This window comes from Phycodurus eques, chromosome 10 (genome assembly GCF_024500275.1).
Source record: "Phycodurus eques isolate BA_2022a chromosome 10, UOR_Pequ_1.1, whole genome shotgun sequence".
Lineage (NCBI taxonomy): Eukaryota > Metazoa > Chordata > Actinopteri > Syngnathiformes > Syngnathidae > Phycodurus > Phycodurus eques.
This window is the reverse complement of record NC_084534.1, coordinates 20116889-20133869: the sequence shown is the minus strand read 5'-3', so window position 1 is coordinate 20133869 and position 16981 is coordinate 20116889. Positions and strand designations below refer to the sequence as shown.

Below are 16981 nucleotides of genomic sequence, written 5' to 3'. Positions count from 1 at the left end.
TATTAGCACGTCTATATTTTTCATCTAGTCTTCCGGCTTACTTCCTTTTTTACACATTGGCCGCTAGCTTGACGTAAAGTGAAACTCCTACTTGTCCAACATGGCCGGTCAGGAAGATCCAGTGCAGCGAGAAATTCACCAAGATTGGGCCAACCGGGAGTACATCGAAGTAATCACGAGCAGCATCAAGAAAATTACCGACTTCCTTAACTCTTTCGGTAAACGCTTTTTTTTTTTTTTTGTTTACAGTGTATGATTGGAGCTCGGTTTTCCTGTCGTTTTGCTAGCTCGGTGGTGATGTCCTCCGTAGCCACTCCCAGATAGCATCATTATCTAGCTTGTGGGTGCATATTGTCATTCTTAAACATGGAACATCGATGTCCAGCTATATTAGAGTATTGTTATGTAGCCTAGTTTTTAACTAATACTAGCCTAAAACGCTATATCATACCTAAACTTAACTGTCTGTAAGTAGCCTGTTTGCACCACAGCGACCAAAATGCTCCTCCAGTTGCGTTTGGCTCGACTCAATAGAAACGCTATTACATAAAAGTATGCTCAAAATGTGTAAAATTACATAATATGGTGGTTTTGGTTAATGTATATTTTACATACACTGAAGATTTTTTTGTTTTTAATCTGCGTCTCCTAGACATGTCATGTCGATCCCGTTTGGCTACCCTCAATGAGAAGCTGACAGCCTTGGAGAGGAGGATTGAATACATTGAAGCAAGAGTAAGTATGACGCGTTGTGTTTGTGACATTACACTCGCGCTTTACATTGTCTGTTACACAGGCGTATTAGGGATGGACCTTCTGAGAATAGAACATAATTACAATTAGTAGAATAACGTAGTAATTTTAACGAGTGACTAAGAATTATCACACGAACCGAAATGAACCAGTCGCAGTCGCTACTTGTCTCCTTCGCCATACCCGCCATGTAATTGTAATGTCTAAATATTTTGTAAGTAATAAATAATAAGTAAATAAGTAATTTGTGCTTCATGATTGAGCGAACCTAAAAGAACAGGTGGTTTCACTCCTTGTTTTTCTCTCTCTCTGCAACAGAAACAATCGCATAAATTATGCATATCAATGATGGTGTTGATGTGTGAGAGTCAATTTAACCGTTACAAACTAGGCTTTACGGGATCAGGATTTTGTGGATCGATCAGCGAGTTTAAAAAAAACTAACCGGTCACCGATCTGATCACAAAATGGAGGAACGTGTCTATTAAAATGATCTATTCATTTACTGTATATACTTGTGTACTTAATTGCTCAAAAAATTATATTTACAATAAATAATGTATCTTTGTTCCTCTATTTATGCCATTGAGGCAGAGTGACAGACAGAACAAATGAATGGTCTTCTATTGGATGGCAGGAAGTAAATACAGTAATTAATGTATCCACTTTTTGTGACATTTTTGTTTGTTGGTGTGCCGTGATATTTTTCAATTGTAAAATATGTTCCTTGGCTCCATAAAGGTTGGAAATCACTGCTCTAGTCAGATCGTGTATTCTAATCAGTCAGGTCAAACCAACATTACATGACAGAAATGATGGGTGCAAACTTACTGTAATTAAATTATTTCACCCACACCCAAACTTTAAAACATGATTCGACAGAACGGCGGCATCTTTACGTCTAACCGTTTGTGCTACCGCTCGCTTGCTAGGCTACATAACATTTTATTGCCTGCTTGTGAGCCATATCGTATTAAAAGTACGTGAACATACCTCAAGCAAGCCTTAAACGAACGTCCTCTCCTGTCCTGAGCACCGGTGACCACCAACAGTTTTTCCCCATTTCGTTTTTATAATACAGTCGACGCGATCCACTCTTGTTGTCGAGCGTATAAGGTCGCATTTGAGTTCACAAGATAAAGCCCAATGGTATCAGAATACAAGATTTTATTGCAGTAGTCTGACAGTGCAATTGTGAAAGAGCAAATGTGTCTTGTAGTCTGATCCGGGCATTACTTGTTGCCTGTCTCCAATGTGTTGTCTGTCCCACACCGCCAATGGTTTTTTGTTGTTGTTTTTTTAATATAAATAACTTCTTTGGCCGTCAGATATTTACAGTACTACGTCAAAAGACACGCGTCAAGGCTAAAAATAAACTAGCTTTTGGATTCAAATATACTGTGCACGCGGCGACGCAGAGTTAATGTCTTTTGCGGAGCCGATCAATGACGTCATTCATCGGCTCGGCGAATTATGACATTAAAGCCAATCAGCATAAAATGATAAATATCGGCTGATACCGATCAGCCCGATCAAATCGGTGTAGTCTATTACAAACGTAAAGATCCCCAACAGTGCTCATCTTATTTCAAGTACAGTGGAACCTCGGTTTGCATGATGAATCTGTTCCAAAAAGTCTAACTAAAACCGAATCGTATGAAAACTGAAGTAGTAGTTACTGTAGAAAAACAACGTAAATCCAAGTAATCCGTTCCAAGACACGCATAATTATGAACACAAAAATACACATGGGAAATAACAAAAGTTTACAATACAGAAAACAATGTGAAATCAATGTAAACGACAAAGGAAAATGATGAACTAACATTAAACGTCACTTTTACCTTAATGGAGTACATGCATCCATCTCGCCAGTGATCAGCAAACTAGTATTCGTTTAGTTTCCTGCTCCATTCACAATAGCAAGACAATGGATGAACACAAAAACACCAGCGCTTCAACTGCCAGAAACAGGCGTAAATCTAATGTAAGGGATGCTTTTAAGTACCAGAAAATGGTGGGTGTCTCAATTGAGCATTGCTGTGTGCCACTTTGCACCGGATTGAGTCACTATAAGAGCATGACACTAATGCATATAAATGTTATGATTTTACTATTTTATTGTCCTGAATTGTAAAAAGGTATGTATAAAGTTCATTAATAAATAAAACATTTAATACTTTACTGGGGTATCATTAAATTTTTTTTTAAAAAAACACACACATTATGCTGTGCTCGTTTCATTGAGAGATACTTTGACCTGTAAATGCTAAAGTAGAAATGATGGCACTTCTGCCTTAGTTGAGCATCTTTGTCCGAGTGCACTGAAGAAAGAAATCCTCCTCTGCCCACACAAAGAAGTTGCACTGCACACATCGCTGAAAAATTTGTGGTATCTTAAAACGCTGTTAAATTTCATATATAAGGCGTATTGAAGCCTAATTGTATTACCCGCAACGTATAGGACCTCACGGCGTTACATGCAAAGAGCAGATTTCGCTATTATAGTGGCTTGATCTGGTGCAAATGGTACAGTGCAATACTCAGAGCAGTAAGCTAACCAGATACTAGTTTGTCAATTACTGTCAAGATCGGAAAATGGAAAGGCTTCCAGGGGCTGGTGCATGTAGTTAATTGAAGACTCTTGATGGTGTATGAAAGACAGAGAGAGGGAGGAGGAGAGGTTATTGTTTGGAAATATAATCCTACATTTTTGTTCTTTGGTCCAAGGTCTTTCTTGAATTCTCTGGTGTTTCTCGTTTTCTTTATCAAAGGGCTGATACTCGGTAATTTTGGCTCCATGGTGACTCTGGGCCATATTCTCAAGTCTTTTTTTTTTTAACGCACCTGGCTCGTGCACGTTCCGGGTACGTATATTCTCTCGTCCATACTTCTGGCCCATGCACTTTGCGTAACCGGGAAATGTATGTGCAAACCCCCTAAGAGGTGTGACTTATATAAGTCTGAGGCTTGCTATAATCATGGAGCTTGTAGTTTTCTTGAGACGTTTGAATGCCATAGAAATATGTTCGAAACATATAGAGCACATTTTAAATATGAAGATAACTTTGGTAACAGATGTTTCATGTTGTCGCTCTGCTGACATCCACCCTGCTCAGTCTAATACACTACACTTTGAAGGGGAGCATGTATTTTATTTTTTGATTCTTTATGAAATAATTCCAATAAAAGTAATGTAATCAGAATACTGTGCTTTTGACTAAATGCATGTCTGGAAGTCCATCAATAGGAAAGCGGGGGTGCCCTGCAACCAACTTGTGCCAGAGACCGCGGACAAGTTACATGACGAACGACACAGATCAAATAAAAACAAATCATTCAAATTACCACTCACCATTGTGCCACTCCGAATGTTTGAAGAGGAAAACTGCGATCACATGGAGGTGAAAAAAAGCCAGCTGGCGACGATATTTTTTTGCAAATTTATATGATATGCAGATGTCCAGCCGTTGGCATAATGTGGTAGGGACACATTATGGCCATTGGGTGGTAGCATTATGGGCCAGGTGTGTCCCGCGTAGTCAGCATGAGTCATCTGCCGCTGGACCGTCTTCAGCAGTTAACTGAAAAAAATATGATGTTTCACCTTCATAAGGCGTTAGACTTATAACAGCCCCTGGAATGTGGAAGAGGAAAAGTACATAAATCCACGGGAGAAATTTGACAGAGAACGGCCACATTTTAGGGTCGCGCCATCTGGCGTGCGTTACCTGGCTTGTGGGTGCGTAAATGACAGATTTGAGTTGATGGAAGACTGCGCAGCCAGAAGAGCATGCAGCTGCACACATTTTCTGACTTAATCACACGGGAGAATATGGCACTTATTGAACAGTTATACAAATACATGCAATAAATAAGCGCAAAAAAACTTCAATATGCTTATGATGAACACGAAGGGTGACACTGACTCAAAACACTCAGTTAAGTTGTGCATGCGCATTGGATGGTTTGTCTGGGGCTCGATTCTGGAAAATGAATGGCCGAGTCACGCAGTCAGCCAGATGAGTTTAGTATAGACCATTTTCAACTGTACGAAAACTGAGAGGATGTACTAAAACAATTTTAGAAAATCTAATTGTACGAATACAAGGACATACAAAAACAGAGCTTCCACTGTATGTGCTTATGCTCGTAGAAAGAAGTATGGCTTTATACTTGTAGTATTACAACCTTGTCGTATAATCACCAAAAACGTTTTTCTCCCCTCACAATCAAAAAAATGTTGTAATATCTATATCTTAATGTGTGTTCAACTTTATCCCCCCTTCCCCTCCATTTCAATGCTAACAACACTCCTTTGTAGTTTTTAAATGTGCCATATTACCTTCACATATATTTATATATTTGTCTGTCTTTATAGGTGACAAAAGGAGAGACCTTGACTTAAATCTCATCATGCAAAGTTGAAGCAACCTGATGATATCCTCCCTTTTCCCAGTGACCCACTTAATTTTTTTGAGTTTGCGTGATCGATTCCACCATCCTTTTTGACGCTCATTTTAAAATTGTATCACTAGTTTTGCTTGTTTTATCTGATGCCACCACTGAGTGTCTGTTACTTGGGCATGGCATTTTAAAGAAACAAAACAATAACCATGGAAAACTTTGCTTTTAACATTTTGTGGACTTTGGTTCTTGTGTGATAACAGAAGGTCTCATTGGGCCACTTTTGTTTTACACCATGTCAGTTACACAGCACAGAATTGATGAGTGGGGACCATCCTCTTGTGCCAAGTTGAACAAGTCTTGTTGTGTAGTCTTTAATAAGGACTTTGTGTACAGTGTACTCTTTGCTCATGTGTCAACATTTAAATACTGTAATAAAATATGAGAAAAACATTGTTGAAAAAGAAAGCAACATAGATTTTTTTTGTGTGTGGTGTTTGTGACGACTATTTTTGCATGAATCAAAGTATTTCCTCCTTATTTGGTCTGTCAATATCTGACTTGGAGACTGCTGACAAGATAAAGAATCATTTCTAAGAGGGGAGCAATCCAAATGTAGCACTATATACTGTGGAATATCTAAAACGCTGAATATGATCATCCTCAGTTATTCTTACTCCAGAGAAATGTTACCAATCTATTACGGGGGGGGGGAATCAAATTTAGGAACGGTAGAACAACAACAAGGTTATTTTGTCCCGGAGTGCTTTGCACAAGGATACGTCAACGGCTTAGATGAAAATTTAAATTTATTACTAAAATGAAAAATTACAGTTTTGTAATATCCCTGGCTGGTTATTGGCAGTTGTGACATCATCAAAGATGAAAGAAAAGGAAAAAAGGTTAAGTTAAGGGTAAGATGAGTTAAGATGGAACGTTGGGCTTAATTTACAATTTATGTGACAATTATTGTTTGAAAATCTATATCACATAGTATTTGTCAAAGCTTCACAATTTTTCATTTGTGATCAATTTAAGAAATCTAAAATAGGAGTTACTTCAATTTAAATAGTGGAGACGATTTTTTTAATTTATACTTATGGATGTGATGTGAAATTTTTTAATAAAGATTGATAATGATGAATACTTTATTTTCATTGGATTCGAGCATTTTTATTGTGTTGTATGTTAAGCACCTAACAGAACAATTCCGTCTTTTGGAGGGAGTTTGTGAAATCAAAATGGCGGTATGAGTGATTTCCTTTGTTCCTCCCCCCTAACCCCCCCCCCCCCCCCGAATAACTCAGGAAAGAGTCGGATAGTATTTGTGGCAATTAATAGCACCATTTGACCGCGCAACAATATCCAAAATTATATACAGTTTAATTACAAATTGAATAACTGTATATCGTGATAATGGAGTACGAATAATCACAGATGATGCTATGGAGCATGACATCCGGCGCCCAAAGCCTCCTGTAAGGCAAAATAAGGGTAAAACTACAACACGGTCATGCAGTGAAAACCCCGATGCATCTTGGGAAGAAGAACGTGTCGTCGTTCGTTAATGAGGGAGGTGTCTTTTATTGCAGCTGGTAGTGAATTTTGTGACTATCAAGTTCAACACCTTAAACAGCATAGTTAAGATAACAATACCGCACTGGTGAGTTAGTATACATTGAAACCAAAATGTGGCACCGTTCATTTATTCGGGTTAACAACATTAAAATGAGAAATGACGAACCTGAAATGAGTACACTAGGCTGTATGGCTCGGCCTTAGTGTTTGAGCCTTTCAGTTGCTACATTTTGTCTTTGTGCATGCCTGTCAATTTTTGTATTTTTTTTAATTTAAAAAACATCATTTAAAGGAGCTCAATTTTTGCTCGTTTCCTAGAGGTCGTGTGGTCGCAGTCGGGACAAATGGGAGCGGATAAGAGGTGAGTTCCAGCGCCACGGTAGCAGTTAACGGTTAGACTGGGTCACCAGCCTTTATTGGAAATAAAAGCTACTTCTTGGATACTGGTTAATGCGGGGGGCCACCAGTTTTATACACATTTTGCTCAATATTACCTTGACTAAGTCTCTTATTGATAATATATATTTATATAAAACACAGATTACGTGAATGGTTTCTCCTTATATCCATCAATCTTAGCAAATATTTTCAAATATTTGGTTTAATATTTAATTCTGTATTGCAACAACATTGTTTACACACCTACAGGCCATTTAGTATTCAATTAACCTAGCCTGCTTGTTTTTGGGATGTGGGAGGAAACTGGAGTAGCCGGAGAAAGTTCACGCAGGCATGGGGAGAACATGCAAGCTCCACACAGGCGAGGCCGGATTTGAACCCTGGTCATCAGAACTGTGAGGCAGATGTGCTAACCAGTCGTCCACCGCCTGTGTGCAGCAGTAAAAAAATATAACTACAATAGCAAATATATATTAATAAAAGAGCATAGAATCAGTGGCAACTGAGAATACCTTCCCTGAGTGTATAATATTGCACTTGTGCGTTAATGTAAACATTAAACATAAATAGATAAAATGCACATACCGTCAAATAACAATATTGCACAATGAATACTAAATTTCGTCTTATGTTCTCTTATGTACGGCAGAGTTTCCCAAACTTTATTGAGCCAAGGAACCCATTTTACATTCGTCTCACGGCAGACAACCAAACACAAATGTCACGAAAAGAATCAATACTGAGGTAATTATGTCGTCTCACTTTACTCATAAATCTACCTAGTGTGAGGTATATGCTTGTTTAATTTGGCGCAAAGCTCCTATACTCGAAGTAATAACTCATTCTGTTGTACTGTATGAGTGGAAACAGGTGAAAATACAGCTTAATTCCACCATCGGGCATCTAATGGTAAGGCAAGGCAGCTTTATTCGTATAACTCATTTCATACAGTCAGTGTGGTTTACATGATTTAATGTAAAATCAAGAGCTAAAGACACTTAAAAACATTACAGAAATAGAAGCCTGCTTGCTGAAATGCTATACAGTGCAAGTAAAAGATTTTTTTTTAAATTATTTTAAAAGAGCGCAATCATTTTGTGTGCAGCGAAATGCTGCTTCCCTATAATTGGTTTGAACTCTGGGCTCATGCTGGTAGAGCATTTTGTTGTTCTTCCGGTAATGTTACATTGCTGTTATAGATAGCTGAATAAATATATATTTGTAATTAAAATCTTAAATTGTTTTACATCAAGGGGAATTGAACAATTTGAATTATCTGATTTAAGGTATTTTATGTTTGTACGTTCTCTTTGCAATCTCGTTTAATAGGATAAGTCGAACTGAACGGAGTGGCAGGTATGGCTCTGACGCACCCCGTGACTCTTCTGATTGGCGCGACAGACGAGAAAGGGATCAAGAGCGTGATCGCCGATGGTCGGATGAGAGACGTGGCGATCGCAATGAAGGAGAGAGAGAGAGAGATCGAGATCGTGAACGTGATCGTCGAGGATCCAGAGACAGTCCAGATGTGACTACACCATAATTGTTTTTTTTTTATATACAGTGAATCCCCTATATTGGGGTTCATCTTTTGTGACCCCTCCCCCACTGTATTGCATATTTTTAAGTAATCTGTATGGATTTTTTATTATTATTATAATAATACATTATATAGGCAAGTCTGAAGTTAGAGCAATTCAGCTACTAGGTAAATTTGAAAAAGTCACAAGAACTAAAAACTATCGAAGTAATAAAAATCACAAACTGGGATAGTAAAAGAATATTGACTATATATTGTCATAACACAACAAAGCAGGCGTATGCCTGTGTGAAATGTTCGATATGCTGTGCGTGTGTGTGTGTGTTAAATTAGCAGTTTGAAAGTTTTTAATTACTGTTACTAATTTCTGTTATCCCATCTATGGCGTTTTGCATTAGCTTTAAGATAGTGGACCTGCATTAGACAAAATTACATGGTTGTTTGTCTTCGTGTTAAAATATACGTTTAATTCTCATGTCAGTTTTACAGTTAACTTCAACTGGGAGTGATAAACATTTTGAAGCAAGCACGCTTTGTCTATAATTTTGAGAACTGCGAATGAGTCTTTGTTTCTCCAAAGTGATTTTGCAACCATAGTCTAATTTCTTGACCAGATGAGTAAGAATAGGTCCTAAGAGATTTCAAAAATTGTCTTTTAATGAGTTGGTGTTAAAAGCGTGTGGGAGAGATAAAACTGCACAATATAAGTGTGGATGTTAACCTCCTTCACAGTAAACGGGGGTTCACTGTATATTCCAATTGTTTAATGATGCAAGAGTAACTGATGCACTGGTCTGTTTGTATTCAAGCCAAGAGAGCGTAAAAGACGCAACAGTGACAGATCGGAAGATGGCTATCATTCTGATGGAGACTACCCAGATCAGGATTACAGAAGAGAACCTGGGGATGATAAGAGGAGCAAGACCATCATGCTCTGGGGTCTTTCTCCTCACGTCACTGAGGAAGATGTGTGTTTTTTGTGCTCGTATGCAGACGATGTGGAAGAAATCCTTTTAAGATTTTAATGGTCTTCTTGTTGTGTGCGTTGTTCAGATTTGTTTTGCCATTGATCAACTGGAGGGCCCCCAGCCTGCCGATGTCAGACTGATGAAAAAGAAAACAGGTGAGACTGGGATACATGATGGACCTTGACTTTCCCCTAGTCTTTGACCATAGGGCAAATCTGCTTCCAGTCAGACCCATTTACCTATAGCAACATGGTCAGATTAGTTCTTAAACAATAAAATACTGCTTTCAGTGTCAACATTACAGATCATTAGGAATCCTGTACAGGTAAGTAAGAAGAGCAATAGGCACACGTTTGTTACTTAACATGGCGTGAGCAATGGTATCAGTGATAATGGGCAGTGTTTTCGTTTTCCCTTTTTGTTTTACGATGGTAAAACTCTTAAGGCCTGTTGTTTACCAATCAAGGCCTGGGTCGTGAAGCAGTTTGTGGAACAGTTTTATATGCCCATGGACTCTTAACTAACACGCCTCCCGTCTATATTTGAATGCTGTCTCTAGGTATAAGCCGTGGTTTCGCCTTCGTGGACTTTTATCACTTGCAAGATGCTACCCGATGGATGGAGACCAATCAGGTTGCTTCACAATCGCCAAGTCTAGTTTTAATCTTGGAGATCTAGGGAAAGTAACCCCAAAGGCAACCAAAATGCTTTTAGCCAAACCGATGGTTTTTTTTCTTCTTTTTTAATTATCATGTTTTTTTTTTTCTGGAGGAATACCTTATTTCGAGGAATTGTATTGTAATAGGAGGCCATCTTTTTAATCTGTAGCTAGAATATAAATTATGATAAAATTACTGATGAGGATTTGATAGCACTATGCAAAAAACCTTTTTAATCCATGGATCTTTTTTTATGTATATATATTTTATTATAGCTACTTTTGCCAAGATTTTTGTGGGGAGCTCGTCTATGGTTTTCCAGAAAGCAGTCAGAATTTTCTTTTAGGGTCACATAATACACTGTGCTCTAGCTCACTCTGAGCACTCGGGTCCCAAACACCTAAAGAGCCCTCTACACATTGCATACATCTCATGTCTGTCTTTAACACAAAGGATACGTGCTGGGGGTCCCTCACCCCCTCCTCTCCCCTTCCAAAATGGTTGCTCTGTTGAGTTGAGATCAACATGCAGCACAAATACACAGGTAACATTTTTCTTCCTCTTTCAGAAACGTCTGGTCATCCAAGGGAAAAGTGTGGACATGCACTACAGTCATCCCAGACACAACTACGGAGACTGGCTCTGCAACACTGTAAGTTTGTGCTCTGTTTTGATTCCACTAAGCAAACTGCCACACTCCCATGCATGGAAATAGGTCAGCAAGTTTTCAATAGCTGCAGTCCTGTTAGTTTGTCTTCATTCAGTTATATATTTACATAAGTACTAGAGGTTAGGTGGTATCCCAGGTAAGTAGGGTGTGCTGCACCAATATAGACTTCAAATTGTCTCAGGCAGCACTGTGCCAGGGCATTAGCTGGTGTGTAATAAAAATGATGTGAACGGTTACTTGCAGTGTGGCCTGTACAATTTCCGGAGGCGGCTGAAGTGCTTCAGGTGTGGAGCAACCAAAGTTGGTAAGTAGTTAAAAGTAACAGGAGGCCACCGACTCCCAACATGCAACCAGGCTGAGGCAACAATGTTGGGATGCAGCCCAGTGTTTAGTTTTGTCCTTTGACAAGCCTTATAAGGTAGACAATTGTCCTGTCACTGTTTTACATTTGACCCAGCAGAGATGGGAGCGAGCGCATGCACGTTAGACAAAAAACTCCACTTAATTGGCTGAGTTACAAATCTTGATGTTACCACTTGAAAGAGCTTTTAAATGGTTTTAGATATATTCCTTTTTGTTGACTGATCTTAAAGTCATGTTTATGCACCAAGTCTGTCTTTCTCTCAACAGAATGTGAGATGAGCAGTAATGCTGACGTCCCTGAAACTCAGCCTGGTGGAGAGTTCTGTGGTGACAGTAAGGCCTTTTAGTTTTATAGACTTATTGCATCGCTTAATTTGGAACAGGAGGTTTCGCACCATGTGGCAATGTTTTTAATTTGTTCTTTCTCATTCACAGCAATCATCCTTAGAAATATCTCTCCCCTGTGCACCGTGGAAGCAGTCATGACCGTCCTGGCACCATATGCTAATCTTTATCCGAGCAACATTCGCCTCATTAAGGACAAACAGACGGGCCAGAACAGAGGCTTTGCCTTTGTTCAGCTGTCTTCTCCTCTGGTATTTAAATTTTTTTAAAAATCTGTGCTTTTGTGAATAACAGTTTATCTTTCAATGTCTACATCGGTGGGGTATTGATGTATATATTTGACATTTTTGTGAACACAGGAGGCTTCTCAGCTGCTAACAATCTTGCAAGGACTTCAGCCTCCTCTGAAGTTGGATGGGAAAACAATTGGGGTGGATTATGCCAAGAGTGCTAGAAAGTGTGTAACTGTCCAACTTCCTTATCTGGTAGATGGACAAAATATTCAATAATTTTTGTTTGATTTTAACTATAGGGACCTTTTACTCCCTGATGGGAATCGCATTAGTGCCTTCTCTGTTGCAAGTACAGCTATTGCTGCAGCTCAGTGGTCCTCAAGTCAGGTAAAAAAAAAGTTTGTCATCTTTTTTTTCATGGCACTTTTTTTCTGAAGGCTTCTGCTTGTTGCTTTTTCAGCCCCAGCCAAATGCAGAAGGTGTGTCCGAGTACAGCCTCTTGCACGAAGGTTACACTCCAATGCCACAGGTTAGTAGATCAGAAGAGGTCATCATTGTAACACTTGGATTTGGAGGCCCTTCTGTATAGGCCAATGTAAATCCAGTGAAATGTGGATCCATACTACCATCTAGTGGGAGAGCAGCATAAGAGACATTTTCAAGTCATTTGTCATCTGTACAAACCTTTCAGTGTATTCTGTTGACGTTTCTGCATTATTGCCAGGCATACTATCAAGTTGCAGGGCCCAGCACCTCGCAGGAGAATGGGATTCTCGGAGGTATCAAATGCTAAACTTATCATCATTATTTTGTTGAGAGCCTATGTGATAGTTAACAGGACTTTATATGCGCAATTTTAGCCGCGCCTTGTATGAAGATTGTTCCGACTGCCACTGGGGTCGTTCTCTCCCCCACCATGCAAGTCTACCAACCCCATATAATTGGCCAGCCTGCTCTTCAGGTAATGTGGTTGTGTTTGGTTTGTACCATTTGAGGGACTGTGTTAAAAAGGTGAAATAACAAATGTATTTGTTGCAGGCATTGCAGCTGGCTCAACAGTTAGAGGGCAAATCTCAGACTGGACATTTACCAGGTGCTGATGCTGTGCCTGATGCAACAGCTGCCACTGCAGCTACAAACTCCGGACAAACTGCAGACACCGCCACTGGTATGAACATTCAGTAATTATAACCATAATGAACTGACTGCTTGCTTGCTGATTGTTTTGTCATTGGTACAGCTGTTCCGGATACATCCACTTATCAGTATGATGAATCATCTGGCTATTATTTTGACCCCCAAACTGGCCTCTACTATGACCCAAACACACACGTAAGTGGCACACAATTTCAAAAGGGGTCTTTTTTTAATGACTGTTCTGTCATTATCTGGTATTACTTGTTTTGTTTGTCTCCTCAGTATTACTATAACTCCCAGACTCAGCAGTATCTTTATTGGGATGGTGAGAAGCAGACATATGTACCAGTCCCAGTCGACGCAAACTCTGCACTCACTCCTACTGGTGCTAATGCTAAAGAAGGAAAGGAGAAGAAGGAAAAGCCCAAGAGCAAAACTGCTCAGCAGGTAGCATGTTAGTCCTACTTCTGCACAATTAGTGATATTTTTTTTTCTTTGGTTTTCTCTTCAATTAGAGATTTCTTTTCAGATCGCTAAAGATATGGAACGTTGGGCTAAAAGCCTTAATAAACAGAAGGAGAACTTTAGGAGTAGCTTCCAGCCGATCAGTCAAGAGGAAAGGAAGGAGGCTGCTGCTGCCGATGCAGGCTTCACGCTTTTTGAGAAAAAGGTACCACAGTTTATTTATCAAATTCTGTTGCATGTCATTATTTGCTATTTTTACTCTTAACTGATTGTAATACATTTTCAGCAAGCTGGGGTTCTAGACAGAATCATTCCAGAGATGATCAATGTCCCTGAAGAGGAAGCAGCCACCAGCTCTGCCACAACCTCCAAGGTGAGTGTTTGTTTCATGTCTCACTTTGGAACCGATCAATTTGTCTTTCGATGGTAGTGTGAAAAGCGCCACGTTTGTGCTGTTAGTGTGGCCTTGTGGCTGCCTACAGCGGAGACAGTGACCCTGAGGAAGCAGCCGACGGTGGAGATGGAGGGCAGGACAAGTTGACCGACTGGAAGAAGCTCGCCTGCTTGTTGTGTAGGAGGCAGTTTCCCAATAAAGAAGGTTTAATACGACATCAGCAACTGTCTGACCTACACAAGGTAACAAATAATACTGTTGTGTACTTAATGACCGTCAACATTTTGCTCACATCAGATGTTCTTTCCTAGAAAAACCTAGAAGTTATCCACCGATCCCAAATGAGTGAAGCTGAGCTGGAGGAGTTGGAGAGAAGAGAAACGGAGGTTTGGCCAATGGCTTTTTATTATACATTTGTTTTGTTTCTTGTGCTTGCATACCAGTTCATTTATATTTATTCCTTGTGTATATAGTTGAAGTACAGAGACAGAGCAGCCGAGAGAAGAGAAAAGTACGGCATCCCTGAACCCCCTGCCCCCAAAAAGAAGAAATACAGCCAGCCAACACCAGTCGTGTAAGACTTAACGACATAAACATGCTGTTGTTTAGTGCACAACTCCAATTCCAATGAAGTTGGGACGTTGTTAAACATAAATAAAAACAGAATACAATGATTTCCAAATCATGTTCAACCTATATTTAATTGAATACACTACAAAGACGAGATATTTAATGTTCAGAATGATAAACTTGGTTTTTAGCAAATAATCTAACTTTTTTTATGGCTGCAACATGTTCCAAAAAAGCTGGGACAGGTGGCAAAAAAGACTGGGAAAGTTGAGGAATTGTTCATTAAGCACCTGTTTGTAACATCCCACAGGTGAACAGGCTAATTGGGAACAGGTGGGTGCCATGGTTGGGTATAAAAGGAGCTTCCCTGAATTGCTCAGTCATTCACAAGCAAAGATGGGGCGAGGTTCACCTCTTTGTGTACAAGTGCATGAGAAAATAGTCGAACAGTTTAAGGACAATGTTCCTCAACGTACAATTGCAAGGAATTTAGGGATTTCATCATCTACGGTCCATAATAACAAAAGGTTCAGAGAATCTGGAGAAATCACTGTATGTAAGCGGCAAGGCCGAAAACCCAACATTAAATGCCCGTGACCTTCGATCCCTTAGGCGGCACTGCATAAAAACCGACATCAATGTGTAAAGGACATCACCATATGGGATCAGAAACACTTCAGAAAACAAATATCAGTAAATACAGTTCGGCGCTACATCCCTAAGTGCAACTTGAAACTCTACTATGCAAAGCAAAAGCCATTTATCAACAACACCCAGAAACACCGCCTGCTTCTCTGGGCCCGAGCTCATCTAAGATGGACTGATGAAAAGTGGAAAATTGCTCTGTGGTCCGACGAGTCCACATATCAAATTGTTTTTGGAAATTATGGATGTCGTGTCCTCCGGGCCAAAGAGGAAAAGAACCATCCGGACCGTTATGGACGCCAAGTTCATAAGCCAGCATCTGTGATTGTATGGGGCTGTTAGTGCCAATGGCATGGGTAACTTACACATATATGAGGGCTCCATTAATGCTGAAAGGTACATACAGGTTTTGGAGAAACGTATGCTGCCATCCAAGCAACGTCTTTTTCATGGACTCCCCTGCTTATTTCAGCAAGACAATGTCAAACCACATTCTGCACGCTACAACAGCGTGGCTTCGTAGTAAAAGAGTTCGGGTACTAGACTGACCTGCCTGCAGTCCAGACCTGTCTCCCATTGGAAATGTGTGACGCATTACGAAATGTAAAATACGACAACGGAGACCCCGGACTGTTGAACAGCTGAAGCTTTATATCAAGCAAGAATGGGAAAGAATTCCACCTACAAAGCTTCAATAATTAGTGTCCTCAGTTCCCAAACTTTTATTGAATGTTGTTATAAAAAAAAAAAAGGTGATGTAACACGGTGGTAAACATGACCCTGTCCCAGCTTTTTTGGAATGTGTTGCAGCCATTAAATTCTTAAGTTCATGATTATTTGCTAAACACAATAGTTTATCAGTTTGAACATTGAATATCTTGTCTTTGTAGTGTATTCAATTAAATATAGGTTGGACGTGATTTGCAAATCATTGTATTCTGTTTTTGTTTAACGCAATGTCCCAACTTTATTGGAATTGGGGTTGTAGTTAGATTCGAATGTAATGTTTCTTCCTTTCCTAAAGTAACTACGAGCAGCCCACCAAAGATGGCCTCAACAGTGACAATATTGGCAACAAAATGCTGCAAGCTATGGGCTGGAAGGAGGGTAAAGGCCTGGGCCGCAACCAACAGGGCATCACTGCACCCATTCAGGTATGTAGTAGGAGGTGTATTACATAACCTCAACTCATTCGAGTCAAGATTTATCACACACATTTTTCATTCGTTAAGGCCCAACTGAGAACCAAAGGAGCCGGTCTTGGTACTAAAGGCAGCAACTACACCCTGTCTGCATCAGACACGTACAAAGATGCAGTCCGCAAAGCCATGTTTGCCCGCTTTACAGAGCTGGAGTGAACAAGATGAGCAAACCAATACCGGATACTAAATTGACAGCGTCTCTGAAGTGGTACACCACAGTCTTCCATGTGCGCTCATCGTTCATTGTTTTGCCTCTAACCGCAGTGGCTGAACCATCCAATAGAAAGAATTGCAGATGAAGGCATATGAAAATAAGTAAATATAATTTATACATTGTACATTTGCACAAAGTATCTCGTTTTACACATTTCCTTTTTTTGTGGTGATAATCTGAAATTTCCTCTGTTCATCAGATTGTATAAGTTTATATAAAGTCTTGTCTGTTTACAACAAATAAATATTTAAAAAAAAAAAAAAAATCTTATTTTGTCTCTTTAACAAGCATCATTCACACCTTTTACCTCGTATGCAAATTATGTAAAATATAACTGATGAGCATGCAAAATGTGCATATGCTAAAGCCCAGCCTGGTTTTTGAACAACAATAAATATTAGTTTCTTTGATGTCAGTCGTTAAATATAAATCCAGTGTA

At 39.5% G+C, this 16981-nt stretch overlaps 2 protein-coding genes across 3 annotated transcripts; both read left to right on the top strand.

The window, feature by feature from the left end:
* The first annotated feature begins 50 nt into the window (after positions 1–50).
* brk1 (BRICK1 subunit of SCAR/WAVE actin nucleating complex) lies at positions 51–5636 on the top strand. The gene is made up of 3 exons (XM_061689172.1): positions 51–218; positions 653–735; positions 5135–5636. The coding sequence occupies exons 1-3, from the start codon at positions 101–103 to the stop codon at positions 5159–5161; spliced, it is 228 nt and encodes a 75-aa protein (XP_061545156.1). The 5' UTR covers positions 51–100; the 3' UTR covers positions 5162–5636.
* Positions 5637–6713: 1077 nt separating this feature from the next.
* On the top strand, positions 6714–16786 carry rbm5 (RNA binding motif protein 5). 2 transcript variants are annotated; one of them, XM_061689169.1, is made up of 26 exons: positions 6714–6823; positions 7057–7099; positions 7787–7881; positions 8467–8665; positions 9487–9645; positions 9731–9800; positions 10205–10278; positions 10873–10956; positions 11218–11278; positions 11605–11670; positions 11773–11933; positions 12042–12139; positions 12215–12302; positions 12376–12444; positions 12640–12694; positions 12776–12876; positions 12954–13083; positions 13156–13247; positions 13335–13499; positions 13582–13722; positions 13804–13890; positions 13977–14153; positions 14223–14297; positions 14385–14485; positions 16151–16280; positions 16359–16786. In XM_061689169.1, exons 3-26 carry the CDS (start codon positions 7856–7858, stop codon positions 16482–16484), a joined length of 2535 nt encoding a protein of 844 aa, XP_061545153.1. In that variant the 5' UTR covers positions 6714–6823; positions 7057–7099; positions 7787–7855; the 3' UTR covers positions 16485–16786. The 2 variants fall into 2 exon arrangements, with proteins under 2 accessions (XP_061545153.1, XP_061545154.1); XM_061689170.1 differs by lacking the exon at positions 7787–7881.
* Positions 16787–16981: the final 195 nt, after the last annotated feature.